At 41.5% G+C, this 16,388-nt stretch overlaps 1 protein-coding gene across 1 annotated transcript; it reads right to left on the reverse strand.

The window, feature by feature from the left end:
- Positions 1–5,146: 5,146 nt before the first annotated feature.
- LOC308073516 (ATP-dependent RNA helicase DDX39A-like) lies at positions 5,147–6,439 on the reverse strand (the record flags this gene model as incomplete). The annotated part of the gene is made up of 1 exon (XM_080412449.1): positions 5,147–6,439. The coding sequence occupies exon 1, from the start codon at positions 6,431–6,433 to the stop codon at positions 5,147–5,149; it is 1,287 nt and encodes a 428-aa protein (XP_080268575.1). The 5' UTR covers positions 6,434–6,439.
- Between the last annotated feature and the right edge of the window lie 9,949 nt (positions 6,440–16,388).

The following is a 16,388-nucleotide window of genomic DNA, read 5'->3' on the forward strand; positions in this document are numbered from 1 at the left end:
TGAGCACCGGTCTAGTAACTATATAAAGGCTGACATGTAGAGCCAGTTCTTTCAGTCAAATGGTGACAGGGAACTATTTGTTTTATGTAAGATGATATTAGTAAGTAGCGAGTGTTCTGTCAGTACATATACGTATGAGCTGTTCTAAACTTCTGTCCTGGCAAAGCACAAAGCAGGAAACATATTGTGTCGGTGGTGATGGTAGTTTTGGATGGGGGTTAGGTTTTTAATATTGTGGTGATGAGGAGTTTGCATGTTCCCCCCGTGTCTCCTAGGGTAGGTACCCTCACAAAAACATGCAGTAATCCTGGTCACTATACTGCTTCCCCCTGGCCAGCCGGGGCGCCTGATGGAGGGGAAAGGAACTGGTTGGAATAACGTGTTCCTTCCACGCGCTACGTCCAACCAGGGAAACTCTCCCCTGTCAGGTGACAAGAAGGTCAGTTAGTTCTCATGCATTGAAGGAGGCATGAGCTCGGCCCTGGCCCTCCCTAGGTTGGCAGAGGGGAAGGTAGTGCCCAGGATTACATAGACAATTGGCACTGGGTGTAAAAAAAATGCAAAACTACAAGCCCACAACTAATGCACCGCACAGGTTGAAAGTGATTAATTTTGCCATAATTTCACTACCAGCTAGAATCCAATGTGAGAATGAACTGTACAAGAATGACTATTCAGATCACAGGTTTCTCTCTCTCCACCTACTGTATAAACAGATGTAGAATTATGTACTCAATCTAATCTAACATCTAAATCTTCTCTTATGGGGTCCCTGGCAACAAATCTTTTAAAATGGGGGTCTAACATGTATCAATGTAGGGGTCCTTGAAAACATTGGTACCAAGCAAAAGCTCAATAAGATATTTCCACAAACAGATCATTCATGTGAACGCTGTCGGCTGGACCCAGCATCATTAGCTTATATTCTGGAATTCCCCAAGAACATCAAGTTCTGGAAGCAATATTTATCAGACCTTATCAGGATGGACAGCATGGACCTATCAACTTAGATTCATTGAAGGAATAATTATGGTATAATAAAGTCAGTCTACTGGCAAGGAGATTAATCTTATTCAATTGGAAACAGAAAACTGCATCAACATACTGAATGAAGGATGTAATGAAACACTTTTTCTAATTAAAAAAAAAGTTTTAAAAAAATGAATTAAGAAATCGATTACAGTGTGTGTGTGTGTGTGTGTGTGTGTGTGTGTGTGTGTGTGTGTGTGTGTGTGTGTGCGCGTGTGTGCGCGTGCGCGCATCCGTGTGTGTGTGTGCTCGCACATGTGCGTGTGTAAACTGTACCATGCGGTATGGGGTGGGTTTACAACGCTACAATCTCGAATGTTTTATGAATAACTACAAAAAAAATAAAAGTTAAATTAAATAAAATATTAAATAGCCCCAGATCTATTCTATTCATCTGCCATTACAATCATGCATTTAAGCCCTCACAAAACGTTTTGGGTCTTCTGTGTATTATTCAAGCAGCACATCTACTTCACTCCACTTGGCACGTGCCCAATTTTTGTGAACGTGCGCACGAGAAAGAGCACTCTGTTTACATAGCTTGCCAGTTGTTGTATCAGGTTAGCTAATGCACTAAGGCAAAGACTATAAGACCATATAAGAAAAACATTTTCAAAAATAAGAGGAAAAAAAATTATGAACTTTTACTTGATTAATTGTCACTCAAATAATTGCGATTAATGATTAAATTGTGTTTCTGTTGTTGAACATTATTGAAACATTATTAATACTACATTTCTGTTTGGCTTTTAGTCTTCGTAAACAAAAGTTGCACAGGGCTTTATAAATTCACATATTTCATTACTTTATTCTAAAAAATAAACATTAATAGAGGAAAAAGACGATCTACAAGCTCAAAATGCGCCTTGAGCTTATAGATCTGGTATTTTATTTTTTTGGTCATTTTCTGAAAATATATGACATTTTTAACATGGAAATGATTATGCCGATTATACAAAAAAAAATCGATTATCTCAAATAATTGTGACATAATTATGTAATAATTGTGACAGTCCGTTTAGACAACATTGCCTTTTTTTTCTTTTCCCTACACACACCCATTCTTGAGAATTGGGACAAATCATGTCCTACCAAACATTAATATCAACTTCTTTTTTTAAATAGTTTTTTTTTTTTTAAGTTTTACCCTTTTAAGTTGTGTCCAAGATTGTTGTCAACTAGCTATATTCTAAGGTCCCCTGTCTCACTTCCTGGTTTAAACAAAGTATGGAAAGCTGCGAAAGCTCTGGTAAGCTTTCTATTTAATTCTATTAGCATTAATAGAACATAAGTAACTCACTACGACTGTGCTGTGGAATAATAATAAAAAACATAACATTTTGTCAACTCCGTCAGACTCCGTCAGATGTCAACTCTGTCAGATACAGTATGCCATGTTATGGAGTTGACCTCTAAAAAAACTGTGGGAGGTAGGCCCATTACATGGTTTAAAAGTGGACACTTTGATTTTTTTGAATATATTTTCCTGGCATAATTGAAGAATCTATGAAAAAATAAATACGAATAAAGTGTTTTTTTCCCGATTCTCAAGAATGGGTAGACAATACAGTTCAAATACAGAACAATTCACACCCGACATAAGTGCATAGCAATTCACACCCAGCATAGAGACACTAATGGTACAATTAATTTTGAATTAACAATTAGGCAGTCCAAGCACAGTTGCAACTCAGTTGTCTTTTCTTTTCATAAATTGACGTCCTACTTCATCACAAAAGTAGCGAAAATAGCAAATCTTGTAATCTTGTAGATCGCTATTTACTCTATTTGACATTGTTTTTTAAATGCTTTATATAATTAAAAAAAGTAATAAAAAAAAGGAATGGTTTCCACTCGACAGCAACAATATTTAGAGGTGAAAGTACCATTTTACATTCCTGGTTTTAGTGGACATTTGAAGTGTGTGTGTGTGTGTGTGTGTGTGTGTGTGTGTGTGTGTGTGTGTGTGTGTGTGTGTGTGTGTGTGTGTGCCTGCATGCATGCATGCATGCATGCGTGTGCAATAAGCATAAAATCACTTACAGGAGGTGAAAAAGAGTGAAATGGAAGGAAGGAAGACCAGGTGATGATTAAAGTAGACACATGGCAGGTGTGCAGACGATACACAGCACAATAAAACAAAAATACAGTGTAAATGCAGAATGATTTGTAAAATAAATAACCGTATAAAAATAAAAGGGAAAATGAGACGGTTGATAGTTTTGTTGTGTTTTGTTGTGGGTAGATAAAAGTAAAAATCACACAAACTTTTATATTTTATATTTTTTTTACCAGTATGTATAAATGAATAAATAACATGTGTATCTAATCATCACATCAAAAAAATGAGATTTGGTTCGATTTTGTTTGGCATAATGCTGATTGCATCCTTTTTATGAGCAGGAGAGAGTAGAGATGAGGGCTGTGACAGACACTCTGTAGAACAGTTGTCTATGAGAGGGTCTTGTCTCTGTTCTGTTTGTCCGGAGCTATCTCACAAAAATTGGCACCAAATTTATGTTTGCACACTGTCAGTAGGACAGTTTACTACCACCACACATAATTTTGTTTTTTCACTTTTTGAAATGTTTATCTTAAATTTTATAATGAAGAAAGTCAATGCGGCTTGGATCAGGACCATGTCCACATATGTAAATGACTTATGTCATCAATATGATTTGTGATCAATAAGACATCATCCATACACCGGAAATCAAAGTGCACCTCATTATGGCTCTTCTAAGGGCTAGTTATCTATGGTAACACAATGCCTCATTAATCATGACAAATTCAATCATGCAAAGTGCAGAAAAAGGAGTGCAGAATGTTCCACCTACATATCTCCATATTTGGGCATTATCAATATGATGACAAAGATCCACATTGGAGCCATGCCATCATCACTGGACCCCGTCTAACCACTGATTCTGTTCCTGACAAAAAAAAGAAATAAATGAATAGTATCAGCACTCAGATTGCACTCATTTAGTTTATTTTAACTCCATGTTGTGAGAGCTAGCCTACACACCAGACAGCTTTTGGTTCACATCGATTATATTCGTTATACGCTGAAATTACTAGCCGACACCAACACGGGATCACTGCCCTCCACTCTCCTACCTATCCAGCATCACTGGTGGCTCTGCAGTGCCTTGGGTTGGCTCCCACAGTATCAGTTTGCTTGCCATCAGTTCCGGGTGCATAATACCGTGGCCCTAAGAGTCTCATCCCTCTCTCTCTCTCTGACCTTGTCCATGACCTGCAGGAGGCCCCCGTAGAGGGCCACATTACATTACGAGTGTGGTCCTCCTGTCTCCGACGTAACATCGAGTGCCATTCGTAGCATTCTTGTGTATACGCCATCCAGGACCATTTCCTACTGTACTGGGAAATAACTTGAAATGGTGCAAAATCTAACGATTTATGGGCTGGGCTAAGCCCCAGTGTTTCAAGATCCTAACGATGCCCTTGTGCTGTACATTTGTACATTTGCGCAAAAATTACCAGTGTTCTGACATGGGACATTGTCTTCGTGTCTCTTATTGGTTAAGCAGAGCAGAGATATGACCAGCTGTAAGCATAAACACCCCTCTCATGTTGCATCCTAATCGCCAGAAGGAGTGCAGTGGTCTGGGTTCCTCCATGATTGTGAAGTTATTGCAGTCAGACGTTACTCTTCACTTGCCTGTTTAGTTGTCCTGGAGGGAACTTTAGTTGACCTCCTTGTCTTCTGGGACTGTTTCAGACAGACAGAAGTTATTTGCTGTGACAGGTGTGAATCACCCACTCAGCCTACACCTTAATACCACTGATTTAAGGGCACTCTTTTTGATACATGAGTGATCATGTCCAAGTGATAATGATCATAATATGGAAATAGCTGACGTGGAAGGCATGGTGTCCCCATACCATACTTTATTTACACCGATGTCACCTTTGCTCCATCAAAAAGTAATTACTTTGGTAGTTTTAGACCTTTCTGAGATATGTCATGATTATTTTTGTCGTCTTTTAAAAAGGTTTAATTTAAATTAAAAAAACTTGATAACCCTCCACCACACCCCCTAACCCCCCAGAAAGGCTTAGCATTCAAATAAAAAGCTAAAGGACTGACTACTCATCTGGACTTCTGAAGGTAGGTGGAGATGTCAATCTCGTCTGGAAGTTCAGGCACATTGACCTCGAAGCGCTCCTGCACATCATGCAAAATCTTGCTGTCGGCATCGTCTGACACAAAGGTAATGGCCAGACCTTTGGTACCGAACCGACCAGCACGGGCCACCCTGTGCAGATAGTTGTCGGAATCTTCTGGCATGTCATAGTTGAAGACAATGTTGACCCGCTCAATGTCCATCCCTCTGCCGAAGAGGTTGGTGGCCACCAGGATCCGGCTCTGGAATTCCTTGAACTGCTGATAGCGGGCCAGCCTCTCCTCCTGAGCCATTCCCTTGTGGATGGAGATGGCGGGGAAATTCTGGTCCACCATAAGCTTGGACAACGCCACGCAGCGCTGAATGGATTTGACAAAGATCACCACCTGGTTGAACTCCAAGGCGTCGAGCAGCTCACACAGTTTCTTGTTCTTCTCCTTGTCCAGCACCTTGCAGTAGTACTGCTGCAGACCGTGGAGTGTCAGCTTGGTCTCGTCGTTCACAAACACCTCCAGGGGCTCCTGCATGAACTTTCGGCAGACGGGTCGGATCTCTTTGCTCAGCGTGGCGCTGAACATCATGCACTGCTTATCATGGGGCGTGAGCTTGAAGATGTCCTGGACGTCGCGCCTCATGTCCAGCTGCTCCAGCATCTTGTCGCACTCGTCCAGGACAAAGTGTTTGATGTTCTTCAGGTTGAGGGTCTTGTTGCGGATGAGCACCAGGATGCGACCCGGCGTTCCCACCACGATGTGGGGGCAGTTCTTCTTCAGCGTCTCCTCGTCCTTCTTGATGGACAGGCCGCCGAAGAACACGCCCGTCTTCACGTTGTGTATGTACTTGGAGAAACGCTCGTACTCCTTGTTGATCTGGAAGGCCAACTCCCGTGTGTGGCACATGACCAACACCGACACGTGTCCGTCAGTGGGCGCAATCTGCTGCAGTGTGGCCAGCACAAACACAGCCGTCTTTCCCATACCAGATTTGGCCTGGCAAAGGATGTCTACGCCCAGAATGGCCTGGGGGATGCAGTCGTGCTGGACCTCAGAAGGATGCTCGAAACCGCAGTCGTTGATGGCGCGGAGCAGCTCGGCTTTGAGCAGGAAGTCTTTGAAGCTGGAGCTATGGATGGAGGCATAGGAACCCTTCACTTTTTCCTTGCCGGCCGGGGTGGCACGCCCCGCGGTGGAGGCCTGAGGCTCCTCATCTTCTTCGAAGTCTAACAGCTCGGTTTCAACATCATTGTCAACCATCTTTGTTTTGTCGGTATGTCTCTCAATGGATGTCCGTCTTCACTGTCTCTATCTCTGTGACACTCTGACTATCTCTCAGATGAAGTCAACTTATAAAGGCATTTTCAGCCTACAACACCACCTTATATTGGCGGAAAATGTCTATATATGGCATCTAGCACCATGTGTGGCTAGCAACCGCGATTTGCACAGGTGCCATTACAGCTCTTCCATGTACGCCCACAAGTTTCACATAATGTTCCTTCTTGCCAGTCTGTGATTTAAGTTGGCATTTAAAACTTGGACATTCTCATCAGCACTTATTCCTCTCTTAAATGACACTGGATCCAATAAAATTTTGATGCAGTTCAAAATGACTGGTTCTCAAAGTTGGGTCCAGGGACCACCAGGAGTCCAAATGGACCCTTACGGGTCTGTAACTCCAAGAGTGTACCAATGAAACCAAATGGACCCATAAGGGTTCATGGCCTAATGCATATCAAACTGGGGGTCCTTGAAATTAAAAGGGTTGAGAATCACAGTTCTACATAATGTCAATGACATGCTAACACCATTATGGTACATCACTCTTTTCCATTGACATTAAAGCAGTTTGGATTCATTGATCCTGTGATTCTCAACCACACATTTTTTAAGGACACCCAGTTTGATATTCATTAAGCCACGGACCCCCTGTGGGACCCGTTCATGAAAGACCCGTTGTAATTGTTGTTGTGAGAGTAACCATTGTACCCATCCTCAGAGTCCCCTCTACCGATTGACAAAATATGGACGTACGTAGCCTGATTATCAGACTGAAGCTGCGTGGAGCTTCAGTCTGAAATTGGCTCCAGCGTCTGGGATTATAAAGGGGAGGGGATTAGAAATTCCCTAAACCAATCCTAAGGGATCCCCACGCCCACCTCCGCCTCTCATTGGACAACGCATTTTGTACAGGAGAAGTCCTAGGTTCACATTTACAACTCCAGACCAAGAGGCAGTCCACTCAGAGAGTGGGCGGGGTCTATGGTATGGAACCAGGCTAGGACGTACGGGGATCCCTGATGTCATCAGAAACTGCTGACGTCGCGCTGGTGACATACATGGGTATATGTGATGGGGTTCTTCTGTGCATGCCATTCACTTATATTGGCGCAGCTGCACAAACGTGACGTGAGCTTGTGATGTCAGAGTGTCTGTCAGTGACAACAGCAAGAGCTGTCCGCTCCCCGTGTTAGAATAGTCTCCATATATGGGCATGTTACGTTTGTGACGCCCACTGTCCACCGCCGACCCAATGTCCTAATGTATAGGATAGGATAGAAGATTGATTGATTGATTGATTGATTACTTTGTACAGTACGTGTAGTACAGTCAAAAGCTATGCTAAAAGGATAACACATAAAGCCCTTGTATCCTTCGTGGTTTGATTGATTGATTGATGTAGTTTATTTAGTAAGACATGAGAACAGTACATGACAGTACATAACAGTACATGGAAGTACAAATCCATTGTACTGAGATACTCGCCCGGTGAAACGCACATCTCCTCCAGGGAAACTCTGATGTCATGACTTCATATCGATGATGTCAGTGTGGCACTCCATATTTGAGCAAGACTGATGAGCGGTTCGGCGGAACAGTGGATGTGAGATTATGAATAATTCTTATTATGTGGGGAAATATTTGGGAATATACTCCGCGGCCTACTGACCACGTGCACAATGAATTTGGTGTTGATCGGCCCACTGGTTTGTGAGATTAGCTGCGGACAGACAGACAGACACAGACACACACAGGGGTGAAAACATCTCCTTCCCCTTTGTCTTTGCCCTGTTGGAGTTTACTTGTACACACCCGTTGTCAGTAACCATTATCAGAGTACTTGGAGGTCAGACGTTCAGTCGTATCATATGACACACCAACTTGAGAGTTTGGCTTCGGGAAGCTCCTTACCGTTTATGCAAGAGTTTCAACCAATCAGTGGAGTTTATTTGACACACACACACACACACACACACACACAAACTCAACTGTGAGTGTGTATGTGTCTCTCTTTGGCATATCTCGAGAACTGTTCGACCAATAACTTCAAACTTTTGTATTGCTGAGAAACCAAGAGAGTGCAGAGTCCAAGTGTGAAGTCGGTCAGATCGGCGGTTTTCCAGAACTGCAGTGCGGCAATGTTGTTGTCAGTGTTGGCATTGGACGTAGCTTGAGGCATCTGTCCGTCTGAAAAGCGGAGTTGCCTGAGTGTCTGAACGTAGGCAATAACAGTGGTGGAAAGTCATTGCAAAAGGTGTGGTTGCTGCTTGTTTGGTACTTAAGACAGTATTCAACACTCAATCTACGTGTAACAAAACGGGTTTATACATGGGGTGAATTAACGTTTATTTGAATGAAAGATAAAAATGGCAACGTCCAGCGCTCACAGTTGAGTATTAAGTGGCTAAATCTGAGACCATGGTTCTCAGTAGGAATCTGGAGAATGGTCCACTGCAAGTAGGGAATGGGTGGAGATCAGCCAGAGAATAGGAGCAGCAGGATTTGTACTGCATTCACTGAACTGCACTGCTGTGATGAAAAGAGAGCTGAGCCAGAAGGCAAATCCCAAACGGTCAGTCTTTGTTCCTATACTCCCACCTATGGTCAGGAAACGTGGGTCACCAGAACAAGATTGCCGAAATGAGTTTTCTCAGTTGGATGGCTGGCATCTTCCTTAGGGAAAGGGTAAGAAGCTCAGTCATCCAGGAGACGGGGAGTAGAGCCGCTGCTTCTTTACTTGGAAAGGAGCCAGTTAAGGTGGTTTGGACATCTAGTATCTAGTATGGATGTTTCCTGAGAGTCGTCTCCCCACAGAGTTCTGTGGTGCACGTCCGGCTGGGAGGAGGCCCCTTGGCAGACCAAGGACCAGATGGGGGGATGATATCTCCATGCTGGCCTGGGAACGCCTCGGGTCCCCTAGTTAGACGTGGCTAATGTGACCCAGGAAAGGGAAGTCTGAGAATTGGCATAGAATCTAAGGGCGCACTTCCGAACGCACCCTTAATATATCGCTACATTACGTCAGTACCTTGATGTCAGGCATGTCCATATTTGGGCACATTCCGGTGCATTATTAAATACAACACAGCATGCACACACAGTCGCACACACATAAACGACACTAACTTGGTTAGTAACTAAGTTGGAAAAGCATTAGAGCTGACTCAAAGATGTTTTTGCATGGTGAACTATATCAACCAAATTTTATCTGCACAACATCTACAAACCAGTGCAAAACCTCACAGAAGCTCATAACAATGGCTGTGTATAATTAGTTTTACAGCAGACTGCCCAGATATTATAATAATATATTATTTAATAATTCAACAAAATAACCAAACTCTCCTAGTATCCCTGCTTGCCACATTTTTTTCTCCCTTTGATAGATGCTAGTTTAATTTAAAATTTTATCCCGCGATTTTGTAACCCTATTTTTTACACCCAGTGCCAATTGTCTATGTAATCCTGGGCACTACCTTCCCTCTGCCAACCTAGGGAGGCCAGGGCCGAGCTCATGCCTCCTTCAATGCATGAGAGCCAACTGACCTTCTTGTCACCTGACAGGGGAGAGTTTCCCTGGTTGGACGTAGTGCGTGGAAGGAACACGTTATTCCAACCAGTTCCCTTCCCCTCCATCAGGCGCCCCGGCTGGCCAGGGGGAGGCAGTATAGTGACCAGGATTACTGCATGTTTTTGTGAGGGTACCTACCCGCTAGGAGACACGGGGAGAACATGCAAACTCCACACAGAAAGGCCCTTTTGCCAACCCCACCTAGGGTATGGGCACTGATGACGCAGAGGAGAGAACACGCCCCCAGCGCCCACAGCGTCCCCTGCGGGAATCGAACCCAGGACCTTCTAGCTGTGAGAGGACAGCACTACCGACTGTGCCACCGTGTCCCCGATATATAGATGCTAGTTTGCTATGCAGATACCTCACTTGTTGTTCTCATGTCGCATGTTTTTGTTTTTCTCTGCCACAAATGTTAAGAAAGCAATTTAGATATAAGGTTATGAGAAAAGCTAGGTTCATTGTTTACCTGGTATCCTATAGTTTCTTTGAGGCACTATATTATTGTTCTCTCTGCCCTAGGCGACTACAGTAATTATCTTGTTTATTGACTAGAGTTCATGTTTACTCTACTTATTCAGATTTAACACTTGTAAGTCGCTCTGGATAAGAGCATCTGCTATATGCTTAAATTGTAATAAAATGTATTAATAAGAAACAATATAGTTTTGCCTTCTGACTGATTGATGTGACGTTCTATTCAGACATGTAAAAATGCATAAAGCACAGATGATCCCATGTTATTTACAATAGACCCCTTAACACACTGATAAGAACCAGTATGCGCACGCAGGCAGGCACCAAATGAAACCCATTCTGTCATGTCTTGCTAGGACGCGCCCGTTAATGACCTCCTTTGTCATACAAAAGTAGCAGAAAAAGACAATCTGCTATTGCCACCATTTTTTTTTAAATGAAAGTGGTTAAGTGTGTCTGTGGGCTTCATAAATATTGAACCCATGAAAAGACCATGTGACTAAATAATAACTGCATTGGATCCATTGGAACACAGGTTATTTATTTATTTTTATTTCCTGAAAAGCAAATACAATGTGTCCACCGCCAATATGGAATCTACAGTAAGCTCATCATAAACACAATCATTGTTGAGTTATCATCATCATTGACTGTCTTCCATCCCACGTGCAAGGGTTTTCGGGTTAAATGAAACTTTTCAGTCCATCAACATTTGGTGGATTTCTTTTTGGGCTTGAGCGTTTGTGATATATCTACAGACAATGTTCAATTGAATATAGGGTATAGGACCCACGCACGCGCACGCACGCACGCACGCACCAACGCACGCACGCACGCACGCACGCACGCATGCACGCGCGCGCACGCACACACACACACACACACACACACACACACACACACACACACACACACACAATGACAATAAACATACTTGAAATACATCCTATGTTGTTGGTACATGTCTTTGACCACTTATGGTGCCTGGGTATTCTGGGTATTATAGGCTAACATTCGGCATACTGTAAATCGTCAGGATTTGTCTCCTTGTATTTTATTTTGTAGCGTTATTTTAGTGTGTCCTGTTTTCTCTGGTTACTTACTGTTGTGTTTGTTTTATTTTGTAGTATTATTCCCAGTGTTTCCTGTCTACCCTAGTTACCTTACCTGTCTTGTCTCACCTCCCTGTGATTATGCGTTTTATCCACTTGTGTCCTGTTAGTCCCTAGCTAGTCTCGCGTTACCAGACTATTGCCTCCCACAATTTACAAATGTTTCCGGCATACAGTCTGGGACTCGGAAGCTCTGATCATGTGTAAGGGGAAAGCAGATGCCCCTCCCCTACCCACTTCCGTTTTAGCATTGTGCAGTGGCGCAAAGGAGTCCGACTGGAATCAACGAATCTCATAAACATCGTTTATGTCTACTAGTGTCTTCTTTCACAGTTTTTTCGGCGTTAATTCCATGATACCTTTCTCAGTTTTCTGTGATAAACAATCCTCGCACAAATAACATGAATCTACCGCTCCTATGACTCTATGCTTCCGCCTCGGTTCTGTTTCCACTGGGACTACGGGTCCGCGGGCACCGCGTCGTGATTGGTCGAATGTCTTTCCGGTCTGAACAACTTCCGTTAAACAGCTTTCGGGAAGTGGAGTTCCAGACTCTATATAGCATTCAGAGATTGTGGAATAGTTGTCTGGTGACGCGAGACTAGTCCCTAGCCAATCCCTGTGTTGATTGTCGGTTGTGTTCACCTGTGTATGGTTAGTCCTGTGTGTATTTAAACCCTCAATTCCCTGTTAACCATTGACAATTTTTCAATGTTGTTACTGTTTCAGTTGTTGATTTTCCTAGTCCTCAATATATTTGGCAATTAAATCATCTTGCATTTCACCTGCTCTGCCTGTGCCTCTCTATTCTGCATTTGGGTCCGAGTCTGTGTTGCACCGTGACAGAAATAGCAAATCTACAAGATCTCATTGCGTTGTGTTGTAACACAACTCTATGGGGAAGGGATTTTGTATAGAGAGAAAAAGGAGGGGGTCAAGTAAAGAGCCCTGGGGGACCACTCTAAGTGGAAATAATATCAATGGACCATAAAGTCATAGAACTGCAACACATTCAGATGAATCAATGTAATCTAGTTATTTAAAAAATTGTCAATTTGATTTATTGATATAAAACATATTTTAGTAATTTATTTATTTAATTTAACATAAATCTTGCATGATTTTGTGGCCAAATACATATTAATTTGGGAGTCCTTGACATGAATATGATTGAGGACCACTGCCTTATATAATACGACAGTTTAGGTAGGAACAGTCTAACGTTTTAAGGTGCAAAAAAACACGACTGATTACTTATTATGTGAGCATATTATTGCGCAGTCTCTGGGGTAACACTATAGTGTAATGGCCACAATGAACATATTTTGAGCATCGCACACAGCATGCTGGAGCTGAAGAAGTCTCTCTGCTTCTCTCACTCCCCAGATAAGCTAAAAGAAAACACATCCTGCTATGGCTTTGCTGTCTTCAGTGCCACAAATGGGTACAAGATGATGCCTGATGGAGACCTACATGCTTAAAACATTGCCTTGTGAATACATTAGGGACGTCTGTTCATCATCATCACGTCTCTTGCTTGACGACGGGGGCGTCGCCATGCGTAGAGCCAATCAGCTTCACCAGTCTTCTCCATTTGGGTCGGTCCTGTGCTAGGGGCTCGGCTTCAGCTAGACAAGCCCATTTGTTGTAAGTCCCTGGTGATGGCATCAATCCAGCGTGTAACGTCTGTTAGGGAGCTGTAATCCAGTGTGTGGATATTTTAACTTCTTATTGTTCTTTGCATTGTTGTCCAGCACCTGGCCTAAAACAGGCTCAGATGATGTAAAAGCAAAAACATCTGGCGCCCCCTATAGGTGTAAGTGAAATCGCTTTTGGCTCTGTGTTGTTTAGAGGCCCCTCAATGTGATTTACATTTGGGGGATATGATAAAAATTGTGAAGATAGCTGATCTACAAGCTCACAACGCATCTCACACATTTTGTGTGACACTCTTGTGTGATGAATTAGGGCATTCATTTACCAAAAAAATAAACGTCATTAAAAGTTGAAATACAGAAAAACAAGGTTTATGGCTGATAGCAACAATCTTTTTATTTAAAAAAATGCAGAATCTAGTACACATCATTCTGTAAATATGTGTGTTTTTGTGGTTGCATTCTTAATATTATCAACCCAATCTTATCTGCACAACATCTACACACCAGTGAAAAAGCTCACAGAAGCTCACAACACTGGTTTTAGCGTAACATCTGTTTTAAAGCAGACAGCCCAGATATTGTAATAATATATTATTTAATAATTCAACTAAATAACTGAATCTCCTGGTATCCCTGTTTGCCACTTTCTTTTTCCTTCAACAGATGCTAGGTTACTATGTAGATACCTCAATTGTTCTCGACCACAAATGTTAAGAAAGATATCTAGATATCAGGTTATTAGAGAAATGCTAGGTTCATTGTTTACCTGGTATCCTATAGTTTCATTGAGGCACTATATTGTTCTCTCTGTATTCCATGTAGGTGACTATTTACCCTGTTTATTTACTATTTCATGTTTACTCTACAGAGCAAGTCGCTCTGGATAAGAGCATCTGCTATATGCTTAAATTGTAATACAATTGGACATTGTCCTTAAAACATAATTTATTTTCTGTAATCAACAACATAATACTGACTGATTGATGTGACTTTCTATTCAGACATGTAAAAATGCATAAAGCACAGATGATCCCATGTTATTTACTGTAGTCTTACATGAGTGGGTTCAAGTCTTATACATAATGTTGAGCATGTAGACATCCAGCAGATGGCGGTATAGGCCAAACCAAACCCCATTGTACTGTAGATGATGTTTTGTTAAAGTCAGTAATGGCCAAGTGGTGGAAGAAGTATGCAGATTGTGTAATTAAGTACGAGTAGACTAAACCAATCATTAATAACTCAATTAATAATACAAATCTGCACAGTAACTTGTAACTAAAACATACAATATTTCCATCTGTGAAGTAGTGGAGTAGAAGTTTAGAAAATAGCTACTCAAGTGAAGAAAAGGTACCTCAAGATTGTACTTAAGTACAGTACTTACACCAGAGTAAATTGCCAGTGTTATGTATTGTATATTCAAGGTTTTATAGTGAGTTTGTATTTTTCTATTGCTGTACAGAACCATCAGGTGTGAAGTCTTTCTGCTCTGTTATTAGAGACAACATGTTACTGCTTCTGTTTGAGACCCTGGACCTTCAGTAGATGTGATTCTCAACCTTATTCATTTCAAGGACCCCCAGTTTGATGTGCATTAGACCAGTGGTTCTCAACCTTTTCAGGCTGCGACCCCCCAAAATAATCATATTTGAACTGGGGACCCCCCACCCTGACAAGGCTTGGAGTTGTTGGCATCACATTTAGTTTGACTCCGTTCCGTAGATAAATATTGTGAAAATAGCAGATCTACAAGCTCACAACGCCTTGCAGTGCGAGGCGTTGTGAGCTGGTAGATCTGCTATTTTCACAATGTTTGCCTCTTTCTTGCTTAATATTTGACAATTTGGCCAATTTGGTATTAAAAAGGGTCTTAAAAGTCATTAAATTGTAACTTTAGAAATGTGCAGACACCCTGTATACACTGTTGAGTGAGAAAACAATGTTGCACATTAAGCTAATCATCTGGGGACCCCCCCAAAATAATTTGGATAAGGACCCTGGAGGTCCTGACCCCCAGTTTGGGAACCTCTGCATTAGACCACGGACCCCCCATTTTTATCCCTGGGACCCCAATCTACTGGGTATTTCATAATAATAGGCTAACATTCGGCAGAAATAGCAGATCTACAAGCTCTCATTTTATTGTGTTGCGACGCACCTTTTTGGCAAAGAGATTTGGTGTAGAGGGAAAAAAGGAGGGGGGCCAAGTATAGAGCCCTGGGGGACCCCTATAGGATTTACGTGGTTAAATAATCTAAATTGACCATAAAGTCATAGAGCTGCAACACTTATTCAGACTAATCAGCTTAATCTATTATATAATAAAAAAAGGCAATTAGATTTTTCTTACGTTGATTTATTGATATAAAAAGTATTTTATTTCTATAAAATACTTTTTAATTGATTATTCACTTAACCCTATAAGTAATCAATAATCAATAGAACAATCACTAAGAAACTAAATGTAGCTTCCTTTTTACAGACATCCATTGGTGAGAGTAAAAGTAGAAATACTCTGTTACAAGTCCGGTATTCAAAATTTCACCTAAGACTAAAGTATTGGCATCAAAACGTACTCAAAGAACGAAGTAAAAATACTAGGTAGAACGTCCCATTTCGCATATTTGAAAAAAAAAATTTAATGTATGTTTTGTAATAATAATCTAAGTAACTAAGTAACTTGTCGTGAAGTAAAAAGTACAATATTTGAGGTGTAATGGAGTAGAAGCATTGGAATATGGAAATACTCCAATAAAGTAAAAGTATCTAAAAATTGCACTGAAGTGCAGTACTTCAGTAAATGTACTTCGCTACTTTCCACCAATGCTTTTTACAGACAACACAATGTCAATGACAATTATGTTAAATCATTTTAACAAGATATTGTCCTTCAAGTCACCAGTCAGATCAGTTTCTTTCATGTCATTGACCCCCAAATGTATGTGTATTTGACTGCAGAGCAGAGCAGACCCCCACCTGAAAAGATATTGTGCCATGGACCTCCATAAAGGATTTTTGTTGTAAAACAAAAACTAAAATTGAAATTATTACAAATAACTTCTACTTTCTTAATATTCCGAGATTTTTCCAAAATAGCAGTAGACTGATTT

The sequence above is a fragment of the Gymnoscopelus braueri genome (assembly GCF_963280865.1).
Source record: "Gymnoscopelus braueri genome assembly, chromosome: 18".
NCBI lineage: Eukaryota > Metazoa > Chordata > Actinopteri > Myctophiformes > Myctophidae > Gymnoscopelus > Gymnoscopelus braueri.